We start from the raw sequence: 25,670 nt of genomic DNA, 5'->3' as shown, positions 1-25,670 counted from the left end.
ATTACACTGATGCCAACATCTTTACTAAGCCTCCATCAGAAATGAATGTGAAAAGGAAGGAGGGGGTATGGTGGGAAGGGGTGGAAACTTAGACCATAGTTGCCTACTCTCCCGGAATTTCCGGGAGGCTCACGAATTTCTTGGAGTCCTCTCGGACTCCTGGGAGACCAGGGTAACCTTCCGGTTACTAAAGACATCTATATTAAAGTGGTGGTGGGGGCTTATGATACGAATCGCGTGACATTGTGGCCCCTCCCCCTGCTGTAATTGGACAACAACACATGCTCGTTTAGGGGGGCGGGGTCTAATGACGCGACCCCGCCGACCCCACCCCCAACACGCCCACCTTCCCCCTCGATCTCCCGGATCACCTCTTGCCAAAGTTGGCAAGTATGACTTAGGCAGAAGAAGTCATTCACAAACTGTAAACTATGCTGATGTGCAATAAACTTCTCTGATTGTCAGTGTCACACAAAACATAGAGCATGCTTGGTATATGCCTGCATTCCACATCTTGGCCCTTTCCTCATAAAAACAAATTGTGCAACTTTCTTCAAGTTTGTGGGGCCCAGCTGGAGATGCGCATTGGGGAAAAGAGTTGAGATGTCACTTCAAAGTCCAGCCTACCTCCAATTAATGATCATACACTTAGTTCATTATTTAAGTGTCTGATTTTTTTGCTAAAACATTGCTTGCTTTATTTATTATATGTATCACTTTTGTGTGTTGGAATGTTTTTATTACATTGATCGAAACGCTCGTAGAAATGCAGTTTTCGCCCAGAAGGGCAAGTGCAAAGCGTAAAATGATGTAGCAAATGTTCACGGGACAAAATATACGGGACAAAATACCAACCCCCACACTCAGCAGACCTAGGGCTCTTCCAAACACCCCTAGGCTGTGGGTACTGTATTTGAAAAAAAAAATTGGGACTGCTGGTGTAGCAGTTATTATACTGGGTTCAAGTTCTCCAAGAACCCTTTCCAATTATACTAATGTAGTATTAAAAATGTTATTAAAATAAAATACTCCCAATATGCCAAAGCACACTGTTAGGAAATTAGTACCATCTACTAATTTCCAGTGCTAGGTTTTAAAGAGTTGTCCCTGAAAATGTCCCTATTTTCCAATATTGACTTACTGCGCAATAAAATTCCTTTTTCTGCATGTTAGAAGTATCTCTAACCGCTCATATTTATTCTCTGGAATTTATAATTAAATTGTTATTGAGGAGAATTACTTTAAATGCCAAAAAAAGCATGATGGAGATAGCAGTCTGCTTAGACAGCGGGACATGTGACATACTTAGATGCTCCCAGGAAACTATGTGCACTGAGATATCTGTCACTGATAGGTTGTATATTGCAGTTAAACTATCTAAGATATTTTGACAGGTAATCTCTGAAGTGAATAATTCACTGTATAATCATGTTTTATTTATATAGCCTAGAATACTGAACCATGAACTGTACTTGTGTAATACCATCTTGTAGCTTAGTCAGAAAGCTGTGCAAGATAAGGAGTAATAACGACATTTATATAGTGTAAAATTACCATTCCATGAAGTATTCTGTGTCATATACATCAGCAGCAGGAACTTCATGTTAGAACTTCATTTTCATTGACATAGTGACAATTATATTCTCATACACCTACAAACAGCTGTGTCAGACTACAATTCTAGTGTTTTTTTTTTACATAAGGTGCGGAGGCTTAATGCCCCTTGGCATTGGTGAATTTTCTGATCCTGGGCCTCCCTCACTCTCCGTCTCTCCACATTAATATACCTGCCAAAATTGAAGAGATTAGTCCATGACCCTAATCAACCCAGGTCAACCGTACCCATGTTATTTCTAGGGAGGCCACACCCTTACAGAGAACCAAAAATGACGCACACACCACACCTATCTCACACGGGAGCACCAGTCTGGCCAGTTTAATAGACGCTGGAAATTTTTTTATTTCTGAATTCCTGTGGGAGCATTAAGTAGTGAGGGAACCAAGCACTGCCTATTGAGAAAGCCTTCTATAGCTGCTATGCGTGTTGTGCAAATATAGGGAGTGAAGCATTTTACATGAGTCATACTTCATGCTTGTAAGTGCTGTTGAAGACAAAGTTCTAATTAATGCTAAATATTTGTTATTTCCCATTTAGTTGCATTAATAGTGCCTGGGCCTGCGCTTCTCAGGAAATGAAGGCGACAGCAGAAGTGCACAGGTAAATTTAACTGGAGAATAGTTTGTCCAATGTACCATTTCTAAAAAATCTAATAGAAGTAATTTACTGGTTTACTGCAACGCAAATCTGAAATGACCCATTTGTGAAGTCCACATAACATTTGTGTGTTTACCTTATGCCTCAGTCATGTTACTGGTTCCAAGTGAATTAGAATGAATACAAAATGGCTGCCTCCTCTCTGTGTAGATAACAGGTACACTTGTAGAAATGAGACACCTGTAGGTTACAAATATAAAACTAATGAGGAGAACAGTAATAATATCATAACAACTGTTAGAATAGTTAAAATAAACATAAAAAAACATTTTATTATTATTTTTAAACAAAAAAAATAATAATTGAAATGTGTCTTTATGGTAAATAGGAAATATAATAACTGCTCTAGATTATGTCAGAAATTAACTAACAAAGTACAGAAAGACAAATGTGCGAAAACTCCTAACACCATTGTCTAATGTGTCCTTGATTCAGATTCATACACACCTCAAAACATTTATCCTGCCAAAATTGGGACAACATAAGCCTATCCCCCAGCCTGTGCAAACCATGCCCCCAATTCATGCACAACCGCCAACCACACCCACTTTCTGGTGAAGCTCTGCCCACTACCACATAAGTTCCACCCCTTTCAAGGCCTACAAGTCATGAGTGTCCCGCTGAATCAGAACAGTTAGGTGGTATTGATTGAATGAAACACATGCCTGATTGTATGATATGGGTCACTGCACACCGGAACCTTGTAAGTTAAGAACCCTAATGCAATACCTTCTCTTTCTCAGGTTAAACTAAACAAGAATCACATGACATAAGTGGTTTTTGTTGCACTTTTTATTCAGGACATGGCTATACATGTTTTTTTTCTTATATTATATTATTTTTCTTACCAGTCTAACACCGAAACTAAAAACAGTTAACCTAACAACGTAAAAGAAAAGTCACCTAATGGGGATACAGTGGTGATAGCGTGCGGCATTATATATGCGGTATTGTTTCTATCAAACATATATCCCCCTCTATATTGTGGTGGTTATTAATGTGTACATATGTGGTGTTATGTGTTGTCAATAGGGATACAAGGGGCCACTTTGGGGACAGGATAATCTTATTAAAATATATATATATTTTTTTTTCATGTGACACTGTTACAATTAATACGCTCCTCTCTCCTGGCAGCTAAAATTGGTGTGATGGTAGAGAAAGGGGGTGAAAAGTAAACTTTTGTCACGGTAAAAATCTTTTACTGTGATGGTTGTGATTTGGTATCACCTTGTTCATGTGACTAGGAACCCAAGGCTGGCAGACAGTTGGTGACCATCTCTGCCGTTTATGTATGATTTAAAGCCCAATTACACCCGCGTCCTATGTACACTAGTGTGACTGGATAGACCTCCTATACCACCCTGTTGTGTTGCTGGGGACTGGCTGGGCTTGTTTTGCCTCCGTCCCCTTTTTTTTTATCACAAATTGCTCCCCTCTAAACGCAGTAGGAGGGGCCTGCTGCCACCACTAGGCTCTTTTGCTGGTACCTAGAGACAATTCTTTCTGGGTAACTCTCGTTGCTGGGCACCAGGGCTGGTACACCTGACCTCTTCCTTTAGATCAGGTTTGCTAACGCAATTTAAACTTTCATAAAATTTACATTAATCTGTGATTTTCTATTTTACTTGCAACCTGTCATAGAGAGATAACAAATCTAATTACCCCTCCCCATGTGCTTTCAGGCTCTAGGATGTGTTTGACACTCACATATCAAAGGTCTAATTAGAATGGGAAATTTTCTTTAGAAATGTTACAAAAACAGGTTTCCTCCAACAAATGGCTATTGCATCAGAAAACAATACACGAATGTAAAAATAAATCCATTTATACTCAGTCCTTTCTGGCTCTGCGAGACGGCTACTACAGCGCCCATACATTAAATATTTACGTTTAAATTGATAAATATAACCTTTAATACATCTTTAATCCTTCAGTGCTGAGGTTTAACCCATTCGGCACAGCAACACCAGGTATTAACCCATTAGATGCTGCAGCAGTCATCTTGTTCAGGTGGGAAGTGAGGGGGACTCGGGCCACAACTACTATTCAGGAAGACACATAATAAAACAGTATCATTTTGATATGTAACAAATCCTTGCAGGTAACTTCACTCACATCCATTCATTAATTCACCGGACTCTTAAATCATGTCCCCTGTACAAGCTGTTGACCGTTTGTATAATGTTTTAATACCACAAGACTTAGATACATTATATTAGTATATGTGTTCTATTTTAGAAAACTTGGCACAGCAATCCTTGAAGAAGCCATAAAGCCAACAAATCAAGTCTTGGAAGAGCATGACAAGAGGAGGAAAAAAGTAAGCAATTGTCCTATATTTATAGTCCTGATTTGTGAATTAGTTTACAGATCTTGCTGATAGCAATAGGGATGTCATTTCTAATTGAAAGTGCTAAGCCTTGTTCCTGTGTGACATGGTAAATGTGCCTAGAGACATTTTTATTGTTTGGCATTTATTCTATGATAGATTCACAGTCACAAATTACTTCTAATTCATAGTCTGTTGCAGTACGACGCTGAGTCACGCAGCAGACATCAGGATATCACAAGATTTTGTTCTTACAAACTTATTTCTTTGTGACAACTGTTTCCATAGCTTTTAATGATTAGGGGCCTGATTCATTAAGGAAAGTTAAGCAAAAAATTTAGTAAGTTTTCTTACTCAAGTTTTCTGGACAAAGCCATGTTGCAATGCAAGGGGTGCAAATTAGTTTATTATTTTGTACATAGGTTAAATACTGTATTTTTTTCATGTAGCACAAAAATACTCGATAGCTTATTTGTACACTGAAATTTATAGTTGATCTAGGACATGCCCTATCCCAACTATAAATCTGTACTCACATTTTAAATTTACATCCCCCTCCAATGCAACATGGTTTTGCCTTTGCAAATTGTTTCAGGAGCAGGAAAATGCTGCTTTCACACATTACTAGATTTAGGAATTAATTTATATAACCTGTACCCTTTATCCAGCTAGAGGTAGATACAGGTTTGTCTCACCTGTCCACAAGAATATAACAAATATGTACTATATATATATATATATATACATATATATATATATATATATATAAATATATATATATATATATATATATATATATATACAAGTTAACCCGTGCATGATACTCATGCATTCTAGTCAAATCAAGCTACTTAAGGTGTTAAAAGGGTTCTTGTCATGCATTTGGGCCATAGCCCAGGCCTCCTCAGGGGAAGAGCGTTACTTCCCGACGTAAGCGCCCTTTTTTAACGTGGTTTTGTCCACATGTCACCACCTCATCATTCTTCTCCATCACCTCATCCTTCATCTTTATCGCTACATCTATCCAGATGTCTATCCAGACACAGGGATCTCTCTCAGCGGTCCTGAGTATCACACTCCTCTCACTCTGTCACCCCCGGCAACCACTCCCCACTGTCACCCCCGGCAACCACCAACCACTCCCAACTGTCACTTCTCCTTCAAGAAATATATATATATATATATTTTTTAAATCTTTATAAACCCTTTAAACAATTAACAAATTAAATTAACAAATTAAAAACATCTTAGTATACCAAATTTCAGCCCTTTCTGAATTTTTTTTCCACACACACTAAGAATTTAGTAGATCAGTGTATAACTCCGCCCAGCAGGTGGCGCTGCAGCTTGGTTTTATTTTTTCCACACACACACAGACAAACACACGCCACTAAGCATTTATATATATATATATATATATATATATATATATATATATATATAATATGTCGGCATCGGGTAGATTGCAGAATGTGGTCACAGCATAATTTGGCATTGTGTAAAATAAAATAAACATATGGACACAATAATAAATGAATTCTTTCTCACCTACAAGCTAGATAATGAAGTGGAGAAGATGGCTGGTGACGTGTTACACAATTGGAAACAACAAGTAAAGGTATTGGTCTTTATATGGGAGAGGAGGGGAGATAAAGATACCCACACATTGACGTATCCGACCCTTCTTCATGAGGACTGAACAACCTCATCTATCTCTAATTTGACAAATAATGGGCGGCTAAGTTGGACAGATCTGATAGTTTAGTTGATGGGACGTAACAACATGATCACATCGGTCCCAATTTATATAGGTTGCAGCCATTGATCATGGCCTTCTCCTAGAGGGATATCTGTGTAATTTGATTTTTTTTTAAATGGGCTAATTAAGTGATACGTTCTGAGTGTATGAACAAGTTTATTTATTTATACGATTTAGCATAGGTTTTATATATGTATTTATTTTACACTAGCCAATGATGCACTAAAATGACCATTGGCCCCGGGCAGGGATAAAACTAGGGTTCTATCTTCTTTTAGTTATTGACCTCCCACTGAAACATTGACAATTCATTCATATCCACTCCGGTCCACTTTCTAGTTTACATTTCCTTTGGAACACAACATAACCACCTAATATACACACCAACCCTCATACTCTATGTATTTTGTAAAACACAGCAAAAAACAACAACAACTTCACTTAATAAACAACAAGTCCCTCGCTACAAACAGGCATATTAAGGTCATACATTCATCCCTTAGCTTAGAGGGGAGGCCCCTTACAGTCCAGGTAACGACCCTTAATGTCCTTATTGTAATCCAACATCGACAATATATTTGGTAATACAAAACATACTTATCTGCATATACATGGCTCCTTCTTTGTACCAAAAGTTTAACACTTATAATAGAGTTGATACATTTTAAGGCATTTTTATTCCTTTAAAGGGGAAATCCGCTTTTGGATAACCCCTTGTACCACTTCCCATGTAGTAAGATGATAGAGCTGTGAATTTGTAGCACAAGAAAGCTGAGCTCAATCCAGTCTAAGGCTGGGTACACACTACAGGTTTTTTAGCTGCTTACACAATAAACAATCGTTCGGCCCGATATCGCATTAGTGTGTACGTTTCAATGATGAACCACTATCGTTCCAATCCTGCAGTGTGTATGCACACACACGATCGCCAGTGTCCATAGATCTCTATGGAGCGTGCAGGGTCACCATCTTTTCAGCTGATGGTTATGACAAATGAAGAGCACAGATCAGAAGGTAAATCCTGTAAAACGTGTATAGTGTGTACAGCATGCTGATCGGGGCTTTTTTTTGTCAGTCGTTGGTAAAATCGTTAATGATTTAGCATATTTCTCTAGTGTGTACCCAGCCTAATATAGAATAGGGAACCCAATGAGCCCCTTGATAAGGACAAGAGGTGGTAATCAAGAGTGGTCTTATAGAATGGATGGTCTACACAGGGAGCACTAGAGATGAATCGAGGTGAAATTTCTTCCAAATCGAGTTTCGAGGTGGAACAGGCCGACTTACAAAGGTCTAGAGTTCCGGCAATAAAATCTATGGTATTACGTCCACAGTTTCTGTATTTATAGTCTATATTAAAGGTGGGATGATGATGACCACCAACTCATTTTACTGTGTGATGCGGTTGGAGTAGGACTGGGGACACTTAATGCCAAATTCTGTTGGTGAGAAGGGTGAGATTTTACGATCAATTACGGAATGAGGCGACTATTTTGCAGAAGAGTTTTTCGCTCATCTCTAGAGAGCGCTGTAGTTTGTTATTAATTGTAGATTGGTAATTAAAACATTTTTCCATGTCTTAAAGATCAAGAAGAAATTAGTGGACCATACTAAAAAGCATGAAACACTTTTCCATCACGTGGAAGATGAAAACACTAAAGAAACTGTAACAGAGAAGGAGAAGCAGAAGGTAAATCTATAACTCGGTTGTATGGAATTAATTCAGTCATTACATTACTTCTAAGGTATACTGTCAACTAATGGATGGAATGACCATTCATATTATCATCTATTTACTTTATTGGAAGCCATAATTGGGATTCAGGGTTTGAATGTTATAGTTGTATACTATGCAATATACAGTCACGTGTATAGTGGAACGGCCCTTTGTCTTGAACAAAAATTAAATTACATGAGACAACCAGTTTTCAGGAAGTTCTTGTAAGGTTGTGTCAAGCAGTGATGATGAAGATAAAACGGTCATGCAACTGAATGCAGCTACCATTCAACAGACCTGCCCCACCACCACATCTGAGAAGCACACCTGCCCCTCTCCCCCCAAATTATTGTACTGTTAGGTACAGAGTATTTTATCATACAGTAAGTGAAACCAATATTGCCAATATTTCAATATCAGACAGTGCCTTGGCTGGCAGTTCTCCATCACCCACAACCTTATGAAGTACTGTAGTGCCAGGAAAGCTTAAAATGCAAGAATTGCAAGCCAATCATCATCCGCCATCATAATTTTTTGGAGGGTAATACAAGGTGACATGTCAATTAATGACCAAGGGCCTGATTCATTAAGGATCTTAATTTGAGAAACTTCTTATTTAAGTCTCCTGGACAAAACCATGTTACAATGCAAGGGGTGCAAATTAGTATTCTGTTTGGCACATAAGTTAAATACTGGATGTTTTTTACATGTAGCACACAAATACTTGATAGCTTATTTGTACACTGAAATGTAAAGTTGATATTTGTGTGCTACATGAAAAAACAGGCAGTATTTAACTTATGTGCAAAACAGAATACTAATTTGCACCCCTTGCATTGTAAAATGGTTTTGTCCAGGAGACAGAAATAAGAAGTTTCTCAAGTTAAGATCCTTAATGAATCAGGCCCCAAGTGTGTAATATATACACAATAAGTCAACTGGGGACAGCCATGCTGGGACCGTTGGCCATGACCCAACATACGGAAGTCATAGTGGTCTCCATTGTGAGATACTAACTAAAGTAGGTACATTTTTTAGAAGAAAAAAGGATGCAGCAAAGAGATTGTTTATCTTGTTTCCATATGCTCCTTTTTTTTAAAAAAAAAGAAGCATGTGGAAAAAATAAAAACACCACATCAAAGTTCTGCTGACAGTCATTTTTTGACCTCCCCCCCCATTTATTAGTTGTTAGCTGTTCAGTGTTTTTTTTTCTAAAATAATTCTCACTGGAGACTTTATGTCTTAAATAAATCATGACAGTGACAGCGAGTCTGTCTTTATTTTATGCGTCACATGCGTATTTAATTTTTTAATTAAATTTGTATTTGAACGCACATAAGCGGTCTACAAGGTGCACCTGGATGGCATCTCTTTGTGATGTAAAATTTAGTTTGTTTTTTTAAAGGTAAACAGGTCTTCTAGCTGCCCGCTTAGCCAAGAGCAGCCTCTTACATAGAGAGTCTCCACCCTATGAAGCTCATTAGAATATCTCATTCTGCAGCATAAAGTCTTTGTATTAGGATGCAGTATCAAGGAATGTCCATATCTGCATAGCTCCTCCCACCAGAGAGCATCTGCATGGCCTAAGCATAGTTTTCACACTCATAAGTCACCCTAAATACCTACAAAAATGTTTCCTACAAATATACTACACAGCAGACAACAGCTGGCTAAACAATTGAATTAGATTTACTGGCAGAGTTACTATATTAACATCAATGAAGGTGTTATCAGAGTTGTTAACTCAGAACATACAATCAGGTTGGCCTTATTGGCAAGTGTGTGAGGTCACTAGCTGACCTGGCACCTGCTCTCTTTACGTTTGCGATCTGATTGCTTGGCCTGATTCCTGAATGACCTCTTCTTGCGGTTTGGCTCTACATGTTTGTAGAAGAGATGTATCATTCATCTTTCATTTCATATTTAGCTCCTCAATAAGCTGAAAAAGTCAACAGAGGTCCTGACCAAAACAGACGAAGTCTATTATCAGGAGAACATCACTGGACAAGCGGCTAGGCTGAGATGGGAGAGTGTTTTGGAGAGCTGTTATCAGGCTAGTAATGATCTTGTGTTGTATTCATTGTTACTTATTATGAAACATTACATTTTGTTACTTGAATGATGAAGCTGAAATCAAAGCAAAGTAAATCTATAGAATTGTCACCTACTGGAATGATGTCAAAGCCCAGATTTTAATCCACTACTTAATCATGTATGTGTTTTTTAATTTGTTATTGCAATTCCAAAGAAAACCTTTCATAACCCATAATCTAGCAAGAACAATGATATCTTACAGATTGTAACATTATATGCAACATTAGTTAGTTGTTTGCATTATTAAGAACGTTGCATGGAAGCGAAGCATGGGCAGTCAAGGCAAAATATAATAGAGTTTACCTCTATTTACCTATACACTGGTAAATCTACGCCAAAATAAATCACAATGTAGGAAACCAGCAAGTGCCCTGAGTGATTTGACATGAAAGATAAAAAAGGCTTTTACCTTCCATAATACAACAGAAACACGTCTCATTCTAACATAAGTAACGAAAAACTGAAAAGTTTCTTTTATACCAGGTCAATGGGTGAATCAGTATTTATTATTGCAAATAACACGTTGCCATGGAAAAGCATTTTATCAACTTTCCACTGTATTTAAAAATCCCATTACCCTGTTCTCCTTTTGGCAGTTGGATTCAAACCATTTAAAAAATTATATTTAAAAAAAAAACGATACGAATTTTCTTTAAAAAGTTTTGGGCTCAGAGGACGAATTGTATGTACTTCCCTTTGGATTGCAAGCTCTCACGTTTCCTCCCACCAGGGAGGAAACTTGCTTCATATATCTCCCTTGTCACCTTCAGCTACCAGCTATTCTTGTAATTGCCCAGGAATTACGCTTTTCCAATATGACTTGTCTTATGGTACCCTAAATTTTTGTGAAATTTTGTATGCCTATGTGACCTATGTCTACATTCATCATCATCATTTATTTATATAGCGCCACTAATTCCGCAGCGCTGTACAGAGAACTCACTCATATCAGTCCCTGCCCCATTGGGAATTATAATCTAAATTCCCTAACACACACACAGACTAGGGTCAATTTGTTAGCAGCCAATTAACCTACCAGTATGTTTTTTGGAGTTTGGGAGGAAACCGGAGCACCCGGAGGAAACCCACGCAAACACGGGGAGAACATACAAGCTTCACACAGATAAGGCCATGGTCTGGAATTGAATTCATGACCCCAGCGCTGTAAGGCAGAAGTGCTAACCACTTAGCCACCGCCCTGCCCGCATTATTTTACAGTCTTTGTATTATATGGATCTTATTGATAAAATACTTTATAATACTTATATATATATAAGTTTATTATGGGGCACAAAATATAGATTGAGAATAAACCCTACTAAATATCTTTATGGTTCAGATTTTAATCAGTGATTTTATTGCATGGTGAGTGCTGTTCTGTAATTTATTTGTTCTTTAAACTTTGTGGCATTGTCTATTGATTGACATTGAAATTATTCTCTTTGTTGTAATTGCTGTTTGTTAGACATTTTTATTTTATTTGCTTATTTATATTGCTTTTGTTATTATTATTTATTTATGTTTCACCTTTTGACTTTGCTTTTTATTTTGAATTTCAGAGTATTCAAGATCTCGAAAAAGAGAGAATACAAATACTTTCTCACATTCTAACACTATACAACCAGCATGTTTTAAGTTACGGGCAAACTATAAACACGGTATGTAAATTATGTGGCTCAGAATATGTTAAATTGATGATAAAATATATCTTAAAATAATATTTGCATTTAAATTATAATAGAAACATTATACATTTGTTATTCTCTTGCCTTGAGTATCCTCATTTGTTTGATGTAACTCATTTCTTCTGCAGGAGTAGATAAAACAGCACCAACCAGTAATAAAACAGCACCACCCAGTGGACAAGTTGTCATAAAAAAAGGCTATTCCTGAATGGCTTTATCAAGTAATAAGAATGAACAGTACATTGTTCTAATAAGGGCATTCCTTGACTCCTTGCTGTTTTATATATTATACTTCTGAATATAAAGTCCCTTTAGACATCTATATGCATGCAAATATCATTTATGAAAACAACATATAAAAACATCTTTTAACATTCACATGGACGGTTTCAATCTCCTTTAATCATTTTTGACGTTTGTGTTTTTTTGTCACGTTACATATGTGTATGATCACTGAAAATAAGGCACATATCAGGGTGCAAACGTTTTCACCATCCGATGTGTTCCTTTCTAAATGCAGATTAGGTACACAGCTGCACCTTAAGGCTGGGTACACAATAGAGGGTTTTCAGCTGATTATTGGGCCAATCACACGATAAATTACCGTTTGGCCCGATATCTCATTAGTGTGTACGCTCCAATGATGAACGATTATCATTCTAAAGCACATTGTATCGTTTCATTTGATTTTTAAACCGGAATAAAAATCTCGATCAACAAAAGATCGTGACTCTCTAAACTCTATGGAGATCTGCCTACACTGCAGGTCGTGAGTGCATGCACACTGCAGAATTGGAACGGCATCGTTCCATCAAACAAGATTTTTAGTTCAGTTTAAAAATTAAATGAAATGATACGATGTGCTTTGGAACGTTAATCGTTCATCGTTGAAGCGTACACACTAATGCAATATCAGGTTGAACAGTCGTTTATCGTTTGATAGGCCTGATAATTGGCTGAAAACTGCTATAGTGGGTACCCAGCCTAAATGAGCCTTGTTATCTGCATTTTATTATGTGTGCTGTTTGAATATAACTGTTTATATTAGTTAATGTAAGGGAGGAGAAGGGCGTTGCATTAGTTGTCGTCTCAGTTAGCAGACGAGGCTTATTCCTGATGAAGTCTTTGGGCTAGATTTACTAAACTGCGGGTTTGAAAAAGTGGAGGTGTTGCCTATAGCAACCAATCAGATTCCAGTTATCATTTGTCTATTGCTTTCTACCAAATGACAGCTAGAATCTGATTGGTTGCTATAGGCAACATCTCCACTTTTTCAAACCCGCAGTTTAGTAAATATTCCCCTTTGGCCGTACATAGGTTGATCCATGTAACAAAGGTAAACAACAAGTGCAAGATAAGAGTCTGGAAAAACCAAGGTTGCATCTAAGTAGGTATCTGCCCTGGTTTTATCTCTTGTTTAACAAGCTTCAACAGTATATTAACTGTTTATATTAACCTATTGGACTCTATAGAGTTCACTGACCCTTTATCTCTCAGTTCATCCTCATATGGTTGAATGAAAAAGTCTACTTTATTTACAGGCTGGCACATCACATAAATCAATGTAAATGTTATGTAAAGGCTGTAACAAAAATAATTAATGAACAATGGAAATAATAAATAAATGGATTTGTTTCATATCAGTCATGATATTGTGTTGCTGTCTAAACACGTTATTTATACTGTTTTGTAGTGTCAGAGCCAGATTGACCAGGCCATTAGAAGCATTGATGTTGAAAAGGACATCCAGACATTCATGGAAGAAACCTCCATCTTTACTGAGGATAACAAGTCAGAATTCCTGCTCCTGGACTATTATGTAAGACAGCGGTTCCCAAACTCTTGCAGTTCGCGGCACCCTTAGAGTCTCCATAATTTTTTCAAGGCACCCCTCCAAAATAATTACACAGCAGTCCCATTTTATAAGTAGCTGGCTCAAAAAAATGTAATACGTGTTTAGGTCAGGACAGAAATACTTATTAAGTTGTATGCAAAAATACACATAAATCCAAGGGAAAAGAATATTTTTATATTTTTTTTTCAATTATATTTCTGTCGAATAATAATTTACAGCTAACTCACTCTGTGCCCCTGCATCATTCCCACACACACTGTGCCCCTGCATCATTCCCACACACACTGTGCCCCTGCATCATTCCCACACACTCTGTGCCCCTGCATCATCTCCACACTCAGTGCCCCCCTGCATCCAAACTCTCTAGTGCCCCCTCTGCATCCTCGCTCTGCCCCCTCTGCATCCACGATCTGCCCACTCTGCACCCTCACTCTGCCCCCTCTGCATCCTCACTGTGCCCCCTCTGCATCCTGCCATGGGCAGGAAGAAAGAAAAAAAGCCAAACCCAAAATACTTACCAATACGGCAGTGCTCGGGACCCAGCATCCTCTCTCCTGGGTCCCGGGCGCCGCCGGATTGGAAAGTGTTTTTTCTTTGTTTGTTTTTTCCTCTTCCTGTCCACGGCACCCCTGTGACAGTGCAATGGCACCCCTGGGAGCCGCAGTGCACAGTTTGGGAACCTAGGATGTAAGATATTATGGTATGAAGCATATAATCCAGGTGTAACACAAGAGATGACAGTGGGTGTGCATTCTTTATGTGCCGTAGGAAGAAGACAGTTCCGCTGTTATGGATCAAAACCGAAGAGCAGCCTCCATCAACATGAAGCTGGAAAGGCTTCAAAGTGATATTGATAAAGCCATGAAGGACAGGGATGGTAAGCTGGAACCCGTCCATCTTCTGTGCTGACTCCATCCCTTATATCTTATTCCTTTGGAGTGTTGTGTTGACAGGATGAGTCCTAGGGCTAGATTTACTAAGCTGCGGGTTTGAAAGAGTGGGGATGTTGCCTATAGCAACCAATCAGATTCTAACTTTCATTTATTTAGCACCTTCTACAAAGTGACAGCTAGAATCTGATTGGTTGCTATAGGCAACATCCCCACTTTTTCAAACCCGCAGCTTAGTAAATCTAGCCCCTAGTGCAGTACCAGTGACTCCAACAGGATCTTTAGGGCTACCCACTTCCTTACGAAAGTCCTCACTAGAGATTGGGAAACTCTGTACAAGCCACAGCTAGCCTACATCTGGTCCATAATGGTACATCTACCATTGTCACATTTTAAGATATTTGGAGAGGTTTTTTTTTTTTCATTTATATGTTATTTAGAGGTAGATGAAAGAGGCACATAGGTTGCTTAAGTAAAAAGAATTGTTCTTTTTTTCTTCTTTCTTCTCCATTCTTTTTTATTGTTCTTTTTATTATTCTTCTTTTTTATTTTTATTTTTTATTGTTCTTTCTATATGAGACATCAGTAGAATGTCTATTGGAAGTTGCTAATACAGTCAGGATATATTAATCATTTCCAAATAATGTTGTTTGGATTAGTACCATACATCTTTATCTTTATTATTTTTATACATAGGTTGCTTATTCAACCACACGCACGGTGTCATTACTATAACATATTTCAGGAGCACTGTCCCTTCATCAGGTGTACAGTTAGCGCAACATAATGCAATATGTAGGCAAACAACCCCCCCTTTAACATGGAAGGCAAAAGTTCACAAGACTATTAGTAACCAAAGGAACTAATCAAAATATCGCTAGAAAGACTGAAACAGGGAGTTTGCCGAGGCGCAGCGGAAATCCTGTTTGGTGGGTCTGTGAAGAGCGATTGTGTATAAGAAGCAAGATGGCAACATTTCACCTATTATTATGACTATTAACACTTCTAATGCGCTAGCATGTTCCATAGCACTTTATAATGGAGAACAAACCTGAAGGTCTATTGGCTATTGACCCCCTTTTTTTGCCAAGAGACTATGTTAAAATCAGTACACAACATCATTATTACACACTTTATAAGGATGTGAAACCATTATGCAATATTGTAAGTTTGGTTTGATGTCTAGTTATTTGTTTTCCGGGGAAAATATATTTAGATGACTGGAAAAAAAATATAATTACATCACTGAATAAAGGCTTTATATCAGTAGTAAGAAGGGCATTATTGACGGACGTGGGCTATTCACTCTTCTCTACATGGCCTGTGAAAGGCAAGAATTGCTCTTAGTATTTCAGAGCTTTATAAATACCACCTTTATTTCTAAAAGGTATCGGCCTTTCCAATGATTCTATCATTTGCTTATTTCAGTTTTGTTTTAAGCAAAAAAGTAAGTACAAATCTACATATATATATATATATATATATATATATATATATATATATATATTTGCTTAAAAGTAAATAAAAAGTTTTACAAGGATACCACAAAATGCATTTTGTTCACATGAACATAAAAAATAAAGGCTATATATTGTTTCAGGGTTGGAAAAAATGTTAAGAGCCTATAAAGAAAATCCAGCATTTTCAGATGTGAAAAATGAGGACGAAACAGTTGGTCTTCTAGACGAGGTACATATTATTCAGAATGTATGACAAACGCTGTAGATTTATTCCATGGGGACTTCGGCTCTACCTCTACCTCTATCCTCCGCTATTTTTACATTTTTATTTTCCCAAGGGTGCTTCTTACTTTCTTCTTACTAACCAGTGACCTACTAACCATTCAGAACCTAAATATTCATGTGTACAGAGTTTTTGCTTCGCCTTTCGGTGCTTATTGGCAGATTGTTGGTTTACAACGCAGAATATTGCCAATTCTGACTGCTCCTAGACATTGTGTAATGTTTTTTGCAGGTCTTCTAATTTTTAGAAAGAAAAATTAATTCTATGACTGTGACTATGGCTTTCATCCCCCTTCCTTAACATTTACAGTTTTTAAGGGATCTGAGGCTGAAACTTGTGTTAAAGGAGAAATGTGCCTTATGGATGTTTAATATATAGATTAGATCTAAAGGGTGAATTTTGTAAATAGAAGTAACAGCCTGAGGATGGCCACTCGCAGGCCGATATCATTAAGGGAGGTCAGTAAGGATTCCTATAAAAGAAAAATAAGGAACATTATTTTCAAGAGAATTGTAGTCCTAGCAACAAGAAAAACTAGTGCGATAAGAGCTCCAATCTACAGGTACCATGGTGAATCAGAGGCAGGAACCATGGTGAATCAGAGGCAGGAACCATGGTTAATCAGAGTCAGGTACCATGGTGAATCAGAGGCAGGTACCACTGTGAATCAGAGGCAGGAACCATGGTGAATCAGAGGCAGGAACCATGGTGAATCAGAGGCAGGTACCACGGTGAATCAGAGGCAGGAACCATGGTGAATCAGAGGCAGGTACCATGGTGAATCAGAGGCAGGTACCACGGTGAATCAGAGGCAGGTACCATGGTGAATCAGAGGCAGGTACCATGGTGAATCAGAGGCAGGAACCATGGTGAATCAGAGGCAGGTACCATGGTGAATCAGAGGCAGGTACCATGGTGAATCAGAGGCAGGTACCACTGTGAATCAGAGGCAGGTACCACGGTGAATCAGAGGCAGGTACCACGGTGAATCAGAGGCAGGTACCACGGTGAATCAGAGGCAGGTACCACGGTGAATCAGAGGCAGGTACCATGGTGAATCAGAGGCAGGTACCATGGTGAATCAGAGGCAGGTACCATGGTGAATCAGAGGCAGGTACCATGGTGAATCAGAGGCAGGTACCATGGTGAATCAGAGGCAGGAACCATGGTGAATCAGAGGCAGGAACCATGGTGAATCAGAGGCAGGAACCATGGTGAATCAGAGGCAGGTACCACGGCGAATCAGAGGCAGGTACCACGGTGAATCAGAGGCAGGTACCACGGTGAATCAGAGACAGGAACCATGGTGAATCAGAGACAGGAACCACGGTGAATCAGAGGAAGGTACTACGGTGAATCAGAGGCAGGTACCATGGTGAATCAGAGGCAGGAACCATGGTGAATCAGAGGCAGGTACCATGGTGAATCAGAGGCAGGTACCACGGTGAATCAGAGGCAGGTACCATGGTGAATCAGAGACAGGAACCATGGTGAATCAGAGGCAGGTACCATGGTGAATCAGAGGCAGGTACCATGGTGAATCAGAGGCAGGTACCATGGTGAATCAGAGGCAGATGTCGCTGGTGCCTGGGACAAGTGATGGTGATTTTTGGGTACAGAAGGGTCCCAGTGAATGCACAGGAGGAGCACAGGAAGGGAATTAAATCCAATTTCAGCCTGTTCACAAACTTATAGCTGTGCAGAAAAGTATGCGCATGTATATTTTGCCCTGTGATTGGCTGTTGTAAATGATATATTATTGGCTCTTAAGCAGGTGATATATTCAGTTACATGTTTTCTATGTTGTAGACAAATTTGAAAATTAACCTTCTGGAAGCAAATTACTTCAAGCTCTCCCTGGCACTGGCCGAACTGGAGCAGAAGCCTCCACCAACTCACCCCTGCAGTGAGTGCATAACAAAGTGGAAGGAGAAGGTACAGTGACACTAAAGTTACAGAATACAATATATAATCATATTAAACATAATACACTCAATGTTTTTTTTTTCTTTTCCTGGTCTGTGGCTGTTTTATTTTCACCAAACACCAAGCCATGTATTATAAACTATGTGCACTCCATCTGGAAGTTGTCATTAAGTCTTTATCGATTATTTTATGCTTTTTATTATGGGACCATATTTTCAACAGCTTTATATATTTTAGCTTTATTTACAGTTTGTGCAAATAATTAATTGCCTCAATGTGCACCTACCGCACTTCCCAACACCTCCACCACCACAGGTTGGGCAGGCTGCAAACAATAAGAAAATATTTCAAGATAAAGTAATTTCCTGAAGGCTATAAGAATGTACAACATCAAATACAATAGGCGCAGATCTGGGGCAGCACTATCCACCATCAGTCTCAGGGGCAAACTCAGGATTTGCAGAGGAGGGTTTCCACACCACGCCGCCAGTGGGCGTGACCAGTATGCATGGGGGCGTGGCTATAATTTTAGAGAGTGCTTGGCTGCTCTCCAACTCTCCCTATCCCCATAATATACATGGGCTATGCTGCGTGCACTATTGTTAGGTGCATGCAACTCTCTCTTTTCGAGCAGGATCCAGCCACCTCAATTATACAGTGCCCCAGGCTTGGAGGGGGGTTTACAGGCACTTGGAAAACCCCCTTGGTTTGCCTATGAGTCTGCTCTATTATAACTAGGAGCACCTTATTGTATTCAGTCTTCAACTCCTGCTCCTCTGGGATGTCCCCACTTTTGAAGAGAGGATATAACTTCTTGTTGTAGCTAAACACATCATCACACTGTAGATTATGAAATGATTGTGCTGATCTTGTTGTGGGAATCACCTGAGTGATTGTGTTAGTGAGAACAAGAGTGCACGTGACAGACAGTATAACGTCTGGAGGGGTGTGACAACAAGTGGGAAGCCACAGACTGAGAGTTAAATAGTGAAAGGAGCAGGAACACCCAACAGCACATTGTAGTGATGTGGGGCCCCAATCACACTAATACAGGAATATGATGATGGCAAACGCACATTTGTAAGAAATCAGTCCAATATGTTTGTTTTTCACCTCTGTGCATATCAATGCATGACTAGCTAGCTTTGCTGTACTGGCGATTTACTCATGTCGCTTTCCATTTGAAACACAACACACACACAATCTACGAAAGGCTTGTGTGGATGACCGTTTAAATTGCTTCTCTGCCTAAAGCCAAAGATTAGAAGAAGAATAAACTCTGGGCCCTTCATAGGTAATATATATTTATTTCTAATTATGATTTGCTATACCAAGCAAAGGAAATGCAGTTTGATGTCCCTCCCTTGTATGCAGAATTTGCAAGTTGTGCACCAATAGTTGGGATAAGTCTTTCAATATGCACTAACGAGACAGTCTATTTATTCTTACTGTCAATTATTATATTTTTCTTTTGTTGGTGGTTTTATTGTGTTGTTACTGTGCTTGTTGACCATTCATCTGTTCATAGCAACCAATGAGATTCAAGATATCATTTTATAGAATGTGCTAGATAAATGACAGTTAGAATCCGATTTGGTTGCCATGGGCAACACCTCTACTTTTCCTTCGCTTAGACAATATTGACTAGAATGTGCTGTTAAAGTGTTTCTCCATTTCTAACTCACAGGGGAGCCAGCTCTGCTCAGTACGGATATCTCGGTCTATAAATATCACCAAACTGAAGCGTGCTCAGAGCACGAGGGTGTCTAACAGAAGCTCCAGGTATAGCCACCAACCATCTTATGACCATGATGTAGATCATGACTACGTTGACTATCCCAACAAACCTCCAAGAGGATTAACAAAAAGGTCTTCTAAAAATAAGCGTGGTTCAATGAAGAATCATGAGGGCAACTCTCAGAATGGTAAGATTACATTTATATAATATCTAAAGCATACATGTAATAAACAGGACTTGGGACAGAAGACGGTGAACCCAACATTTGGCTTAAATATAAAGCATTTATAAAACAAAATATCATGGAAGTTATAATTATGTATGCATGGTTGCCAGGGGAGGGCTGGCAATTTGTAGCCCGGGGGCCAAGACTCGACTCGGAGGCCTATTTTAAAGGGAAAAAAATGCCTTATGTATTTCTATCGTTTCCTTTTACAGAAATGGAAGAGGAGATTATTGGTTCATGCAGAGTATTATACCCTTATGAGCCTCAGAGAGATGATGAACTGTTCTTGATGAAAGGTCTGTATGAAAACCTAAACTGTCACATTCTACTTATTAGACAACTTACATAAGTGTATAGTGATCAAAGGATGATCAAAATAATACATGACTTAGTCATTCAAGTACAAGTGTATATAACTTCAGAGAGACACAGGGGTAATTTATAAAATAAACATGGCTAGATATGAAAACTGCTGCACACAAAGGAGTGAATCACATATTCTTTCACCTTCTAAACCTCACATATCATTTATCCAAATTTGCTCCAGTAGTGAAGCACCCAGTGCAATAATAACATCTAGCTACCACCCCAGACCGCCATTGTACCGAAATATTTTTGTCTGTTCATATATTCTGATGCTTTTACTTACAAAGACGCCAAGTGTGTACAAGTGGGATCAATGATGTCAAAATTGGTACATTTGTAAATGGCCTCAATTGTGATTTAGATTTTCTCTGTTAGTTGTTAGACATTCTGCTGGTTATATGTGAAGCTGATTGTATACAAATTACCTACACAACATGGAGGCAGCCATTCTGTGAGCTGAACCAATATTCATGAGGATGTAGCCTTTCAATTTACTGAAAACTAGTAACATAACTGAATCCTGAGGCAATGCCTAGTTCTTAGCAAATTGATAGGCTGAATTTTGGTTCAGCCCATAAAATGGCTGCCTTTACTGTGCGTAGCTGGCGAGAATGCTGTCAAAACTGGCATTGAGCTTACTTCATGCTTACACGGGCAACTACGGGTAACGGCCAAAATATAGGTAACACTTGAGTAAATGGTGGCTATTTTGAAAAAAAGTGATTGTGTACAGTGGCGACTCCTGAGTTATTTACAATTAATATCCCATCATGCTTAGAGTCGTGCATAGAAATGCTGGGCGGGCAGATTGGGCCAATATTTGTGTAATGTGGGCAGAGAAAGAGCCTCTAGTGACTTTGAGAGAACAAAAGGGCTAAACACTGCTCAATTTGCTGATGTTTAATGACTATCAATTGCTAATAAGATTATGGTATGGTAATCTGAGTGAAAGACATAATATACTAAAGCTAACTGTGGACGAAAGTACTTATTGCTTGACTCTGATGTTCATACATACAAGGTAAAACTGATTAGCAACTCTGGAACAGTTAACTGCAAATATTAATCTAAGACATGACCAGGCATGGACATCATGTACACAGTATGAAATACTATTGATAGTAGTTAGTTAGTTTTCCACAGGTAACTTTATAGAAATTGTGATGTCCCAATCAGATTCTAGCTTTTATTTTTCTAGTACAAGGTGGAAAATAAATGCAAATCTCTGATTGGTCACTATGAGTGACACCCCCTTCTCTTCACATTTACCAGTGGAATGGATTTCATTAATGTCCACCCAATATGTCAGTATTCCTTTGTTCTGGTAGCTGTCTGTGAATTTATGTAATATAATAACAATTTGTTTCCATAGGGGATCAAGTTGTCATTCACCAAAAAAGTGATGACGAGTGGTGGTACGGGACCCTTAATAGAAGAAAGGGTTATTTCCCCGCTACATATGTCACTGAGGATGAATTTTCCAATGCATAGGATGGAAATGTAGAGTATAGTACTGCATTTATCTCCTCGATAAAGTGTTTGCATAAAATTCCCTTAAAAACATTGTAGGCCTGAATCATTAAGGAACGTAAATGCCAATATGGGCCGTATTTCCCGTAAAAACACTCTGCGTATGCCCAGAAACGAACCATACCTCAGAGAATGCAGCAATGTCCACTTCATCTACGAGCAGAAAGGACATTTCCTTCAGCCTGCAATTTCAGGGGAGGAACAGGTAGGGGAATGGACTTATGCACATAGTCAGTATACAGTAAGGACATGCCAACTTCGAGCGCACAAAGCAGCATCTGATTCAAGCTTTGGGCATCTCTAAGGTACATGGTTTTCAAGTCTGCTGTAAGTGCCGATTAGTAGTGATGACGGCTGTGTATACAGCTAGAACATGTGTTGGCAATCAGGAGCAACTGTAAAGATTATTTTATGTACAGTAGACATTAATAACATCCTAATAAATGTTTTTTATGGGGGGAAAAACTGAAAAAAACACTTTTTTATTTTTTAATGTTTTGTCATTAATGACTATGGCCCTGATTCATTAAGGATCTTAACTTGAGAAACTTCTTATTTCAGTCTCCTGGACAAAACCATGTTACAATGCAAGGGGTGCAAATTAAATTTCTGTTTTGCACATAAGTTAAATACTGACTGTTTTTTCATGTAACACACAAATATCAACTTTTAATTGCAGTGTACAAATAAGCTATCAAGTATTTGTGTGCTACATGAAAAAACAGTCAGTATTTAACTTATGTGCAAAACAGAACACTAATTTGCACCCCTTGCATTGCAATATGGTTTTGTCCAGAAGACTGAAATAAGAAGTTTCTCAAGTTAAGATCCTTAATGAATCAGGCCCAGTATTATTAAACGGTGACATTAATTGAACAGGTTTTTCTGTACGTTCATTTGTGACTTTCCACATATGTATCGGATGTATCCAGAGTGTACTTAGACCCGTATTCATCACCAGATGCATCTTCAGATCCGCTCCTTGTTGAATATGGTTGTGCGTATACCCCAAGTCTATATATGTTTTTGTTTTTTTAAAAAAAAGCACTATAGGCCTGATTCATTAAGGAACTTAGGCAAGAAATTCAGTAAGCTTTCTTACTTAACTTTTCTGGACAAAACCATGTTACAATGCAAGGGGTGTCAATTAGTTTATTATTTTGCACATAAGTTAAATACTGGCTATTTTTTCATGTAGCACACAAATACTTGATAGCTTATTTGTACACTGAAATTTAAAGTAGATATCTATGTGCTACATAAAAAACAGCCAGTATTTAACTTATGTGCAAAATAAAAAACTAATTGACACCCCTTGCATTGCAACATGGTTTTTGTCCAGAAAAGTTAAGTAAGAAAACTTACTCAAATTCTTGCCTAAGTTTCTTAACGAATCAGGCCCTATATGTTTGTTTTGCGTTCCTTGATGAATCAGGCCCTGTAAGTGTACAGGCTGCTGGTCAATTTAAGAAAGAGCATTTCTTGTACCTTAGAAATATACACTACGTCTCACTTCCTAAGATCGTTCTAATTTTCTACAAAATAATGGTGGGAAATGTTTACATACAAATCTACAATATTGTAAAATGTTCGTTTATATGGAAGCATCTTGCTATGTAAGGGTAAATAAAATTGAACAGTTATTTAATTAAAAACTACTTTTTTTTTATTATCGTAATTGACATGTTGCTACTTATCTTTTGTATTTCTGTGGACAACTTTTAGCTAAACTTCTTCATCAGCAACTAGTTACAGTGCCCCCCACAGGCCAAAAAGCTATTGCAACCAATAAAAAACATCAGTGAGATGATTAATAATAACGGTAATCAAAGAGTTTAGTGTTTCTGCCGCAATGTTTTCATGCTGTTTATGCTTCTTAATTCATTATTAGCTGTCCTCCTTTCCCACTGACAAGGTCACTAGAGATGAGTGACATGTTCAAAACTGCTTCATGGACTATTCACCTCATTCTGCATTTGGGTGTGCATAGTCTCATATTTGTCATTAAGGGCTAGATATACTAAACTCAGAGTTTGAAAAAGTGGAGATGTTGCCTATAGCAACCAATCCGATTCTAGTTATCTTTTATTTAGTACATTCTACAAAATGACAGCTAGAATCTGATTGGTTGCTATAGGCAACATCTTCCCTTTTTTAAACCTGCAGTTTAGTAAATATACCCCAAAGTGTTTTGTTCTGCCATTACCATTTTCTACCTCATCCACACCACACAGCAGAATGAATTGAGTCCCAGCTTTATTTATAGACTGTGAATTTATAAACACACTGCTATGCGGCCAATCCTCAGACAGGTGAAACAAAAGGGGAACTCGAAGATTGTACAGCTGGAACTTCACACCTGTGTGAGATAAAACTCTCTGCTGCAACATTCAGTTTGTGCTTAATTTTGCCACAGCTTAGCTCATCTCTAAAAGTACCCAGCTGGATTACTGACCACAATTATTGCCCCCTCACCCTATCATTTTCTGTGGTTGCAAACTGATGCTATTGCCACATTGGAGCTGTCTCCATCGCATGGAAGTCAATATCTCCTCCATCTTTTCCTTTCCTGGACTGCCATGTTGCTAACATGTGAGTTTAGCATACCTCCAAAGATGTCTGTCCCCACCAGCGGGTCAGGGGGTGTGGACACAACAAAATGGGGACTTGGCCACACCCCCAGATGGCTGTGCTAGGCCGCTCATTTCATACCTCCCTTCCCCCAACAATCCCACCTGCTGGACAAACATGTCCCCGGGCAGGACAGATGGACACAGCCGTAAAATCGGGACTGTCTCGCTGAAATGGGGGAAGTTGGGAGGTCCGGTTCAGTGATCATATGAAGGACACAGGCTGACTCCTTTATACAGCACCGAGGAATCTGGTGAGTTTATTATGTATTATGTAATAATTGTCATTAAGGGGTGGTGTGTTCTTTTATGAAGGCAACTTTTCCTAATCAAGACATCACAACTAACCGAATATAAGCATTGGAACCCACCAGGTAAACATATAGTAGTTACAGGAATATATATGTATGGATAGATAAGATAGATGGATAGATACAATGCTTTGTTTTCCGGAACCCACATCACATAGTCAATCACTGTACACACAGCCACACACGTCAGTTGTGTAACGAAACATAACAATCGCCACCCGCGGTAGGCTCTCAGCGTGTGACCACATGACCAATCACAAATTGAGCAGCGCCACAAGCCGAGCAGTGCCATCACAACCAGCGCGGATGAAGTACGCATGCATTGGACTCGATGCACAAACAGGTCACATGCACCATTTTAATGATTTTGCAGCCAACCTGCTACGCTCGACAGGGCGATTCAACTCCACGTGGACCAAACATCAAATGTTCAAAAGTTACTTTTAAAACTTGAAAAATCCGTTGAAAAAAGGTGCCGAAAATCAGTTCCGGTTAGTTCTATGACAAAAAAGCACTGTATATATATATATATATATATATATATATATATATATATATATTATGACATATTTATTTAAGAGCTTGGATACCTC

General features: G+C 38.6%; 1 protein-coding gene across 1 annotated transcript in view; it reads left to right on the top strand.

Annotated features, from left to right (window-relative positions):
- NOSTRIN (nitric oxide synthase trafficking) overlaps window positions 1-23,791 on the top strand; it is a 34,051-nt gene extending 10,260 nt beyond the window's left edge. The window contains exons 4-16 of the mRNA XM_075178666.1: window positions 2,156-2,218; window positions 4,517-4,598; window positions 6,163-6,225; window positions 7,952-8,056; window positions 10,011-10,136; window positions 11,737-11,835; window positions 13,556-13,681; window positions 14,486-14,594; window positions 16,208-16,296; window positions 18,160-18,285; window positions 19,964-20,201; window positions 20,453-20,536; window positions 21,979-23,791. Coding sequence (XP_075034767.1) covers window positions 2,156-2,218; window positions 4,517-4,598; window positions 6,163-6,225; window positions 7,952-8,056; window positions 10,011-10,136; window positions 11,737-11,835; window positions 13,556-13,681; window positions 14,486-14,594; window positions 16,208-16,296; window positions 18,160-18,285; window positions 19,964-20,201; window positions 20,453-20,536; window positions 21,979-22,097 — 1,429 coding nt within the window. The 3' untranslated portion in view covers window positions 22,098-23,791. The remainder of the gene's footprint in view (window positions 1-2,155; window positions 2,219-4,516; window positions 4,599-6,162; window positions 6,226-7,951; window positions 8,057-10,010; window positions 10,137-11,736; window positions 11,836-13,555; window positions 13,682-14,485; window positions 14,595-16,207; window positions 16,297-18,159; window positions 18,286-19,963; window positions 20,202-20,452; window positions 20,537-21,978) is intronic.
- The last annotated feature ends 1,879 nt before the right edge of the window (window positions 23,792-25,670 follow it).

This window comes from Mixophyes fleayi, chromosome 7 (assembly GCF_038048845.1).
Source record: "Mixophyes fleayi isolate aMixFle1 chromosome 7, aMixFle1.hap1, whole genome shotgun sequence".
Lineage (NCBI taxonomy): Eukaryota > Metazoa > Chordata > Amphibia > Anura > Limnodynastidae > Mixophyes > Mixophyes fleayi.
The sequence above is the reverse complement of the archived record's forward strand: the minus strand, read 5'-3'. Positions and strand labels throughout refer to the sequence as shown.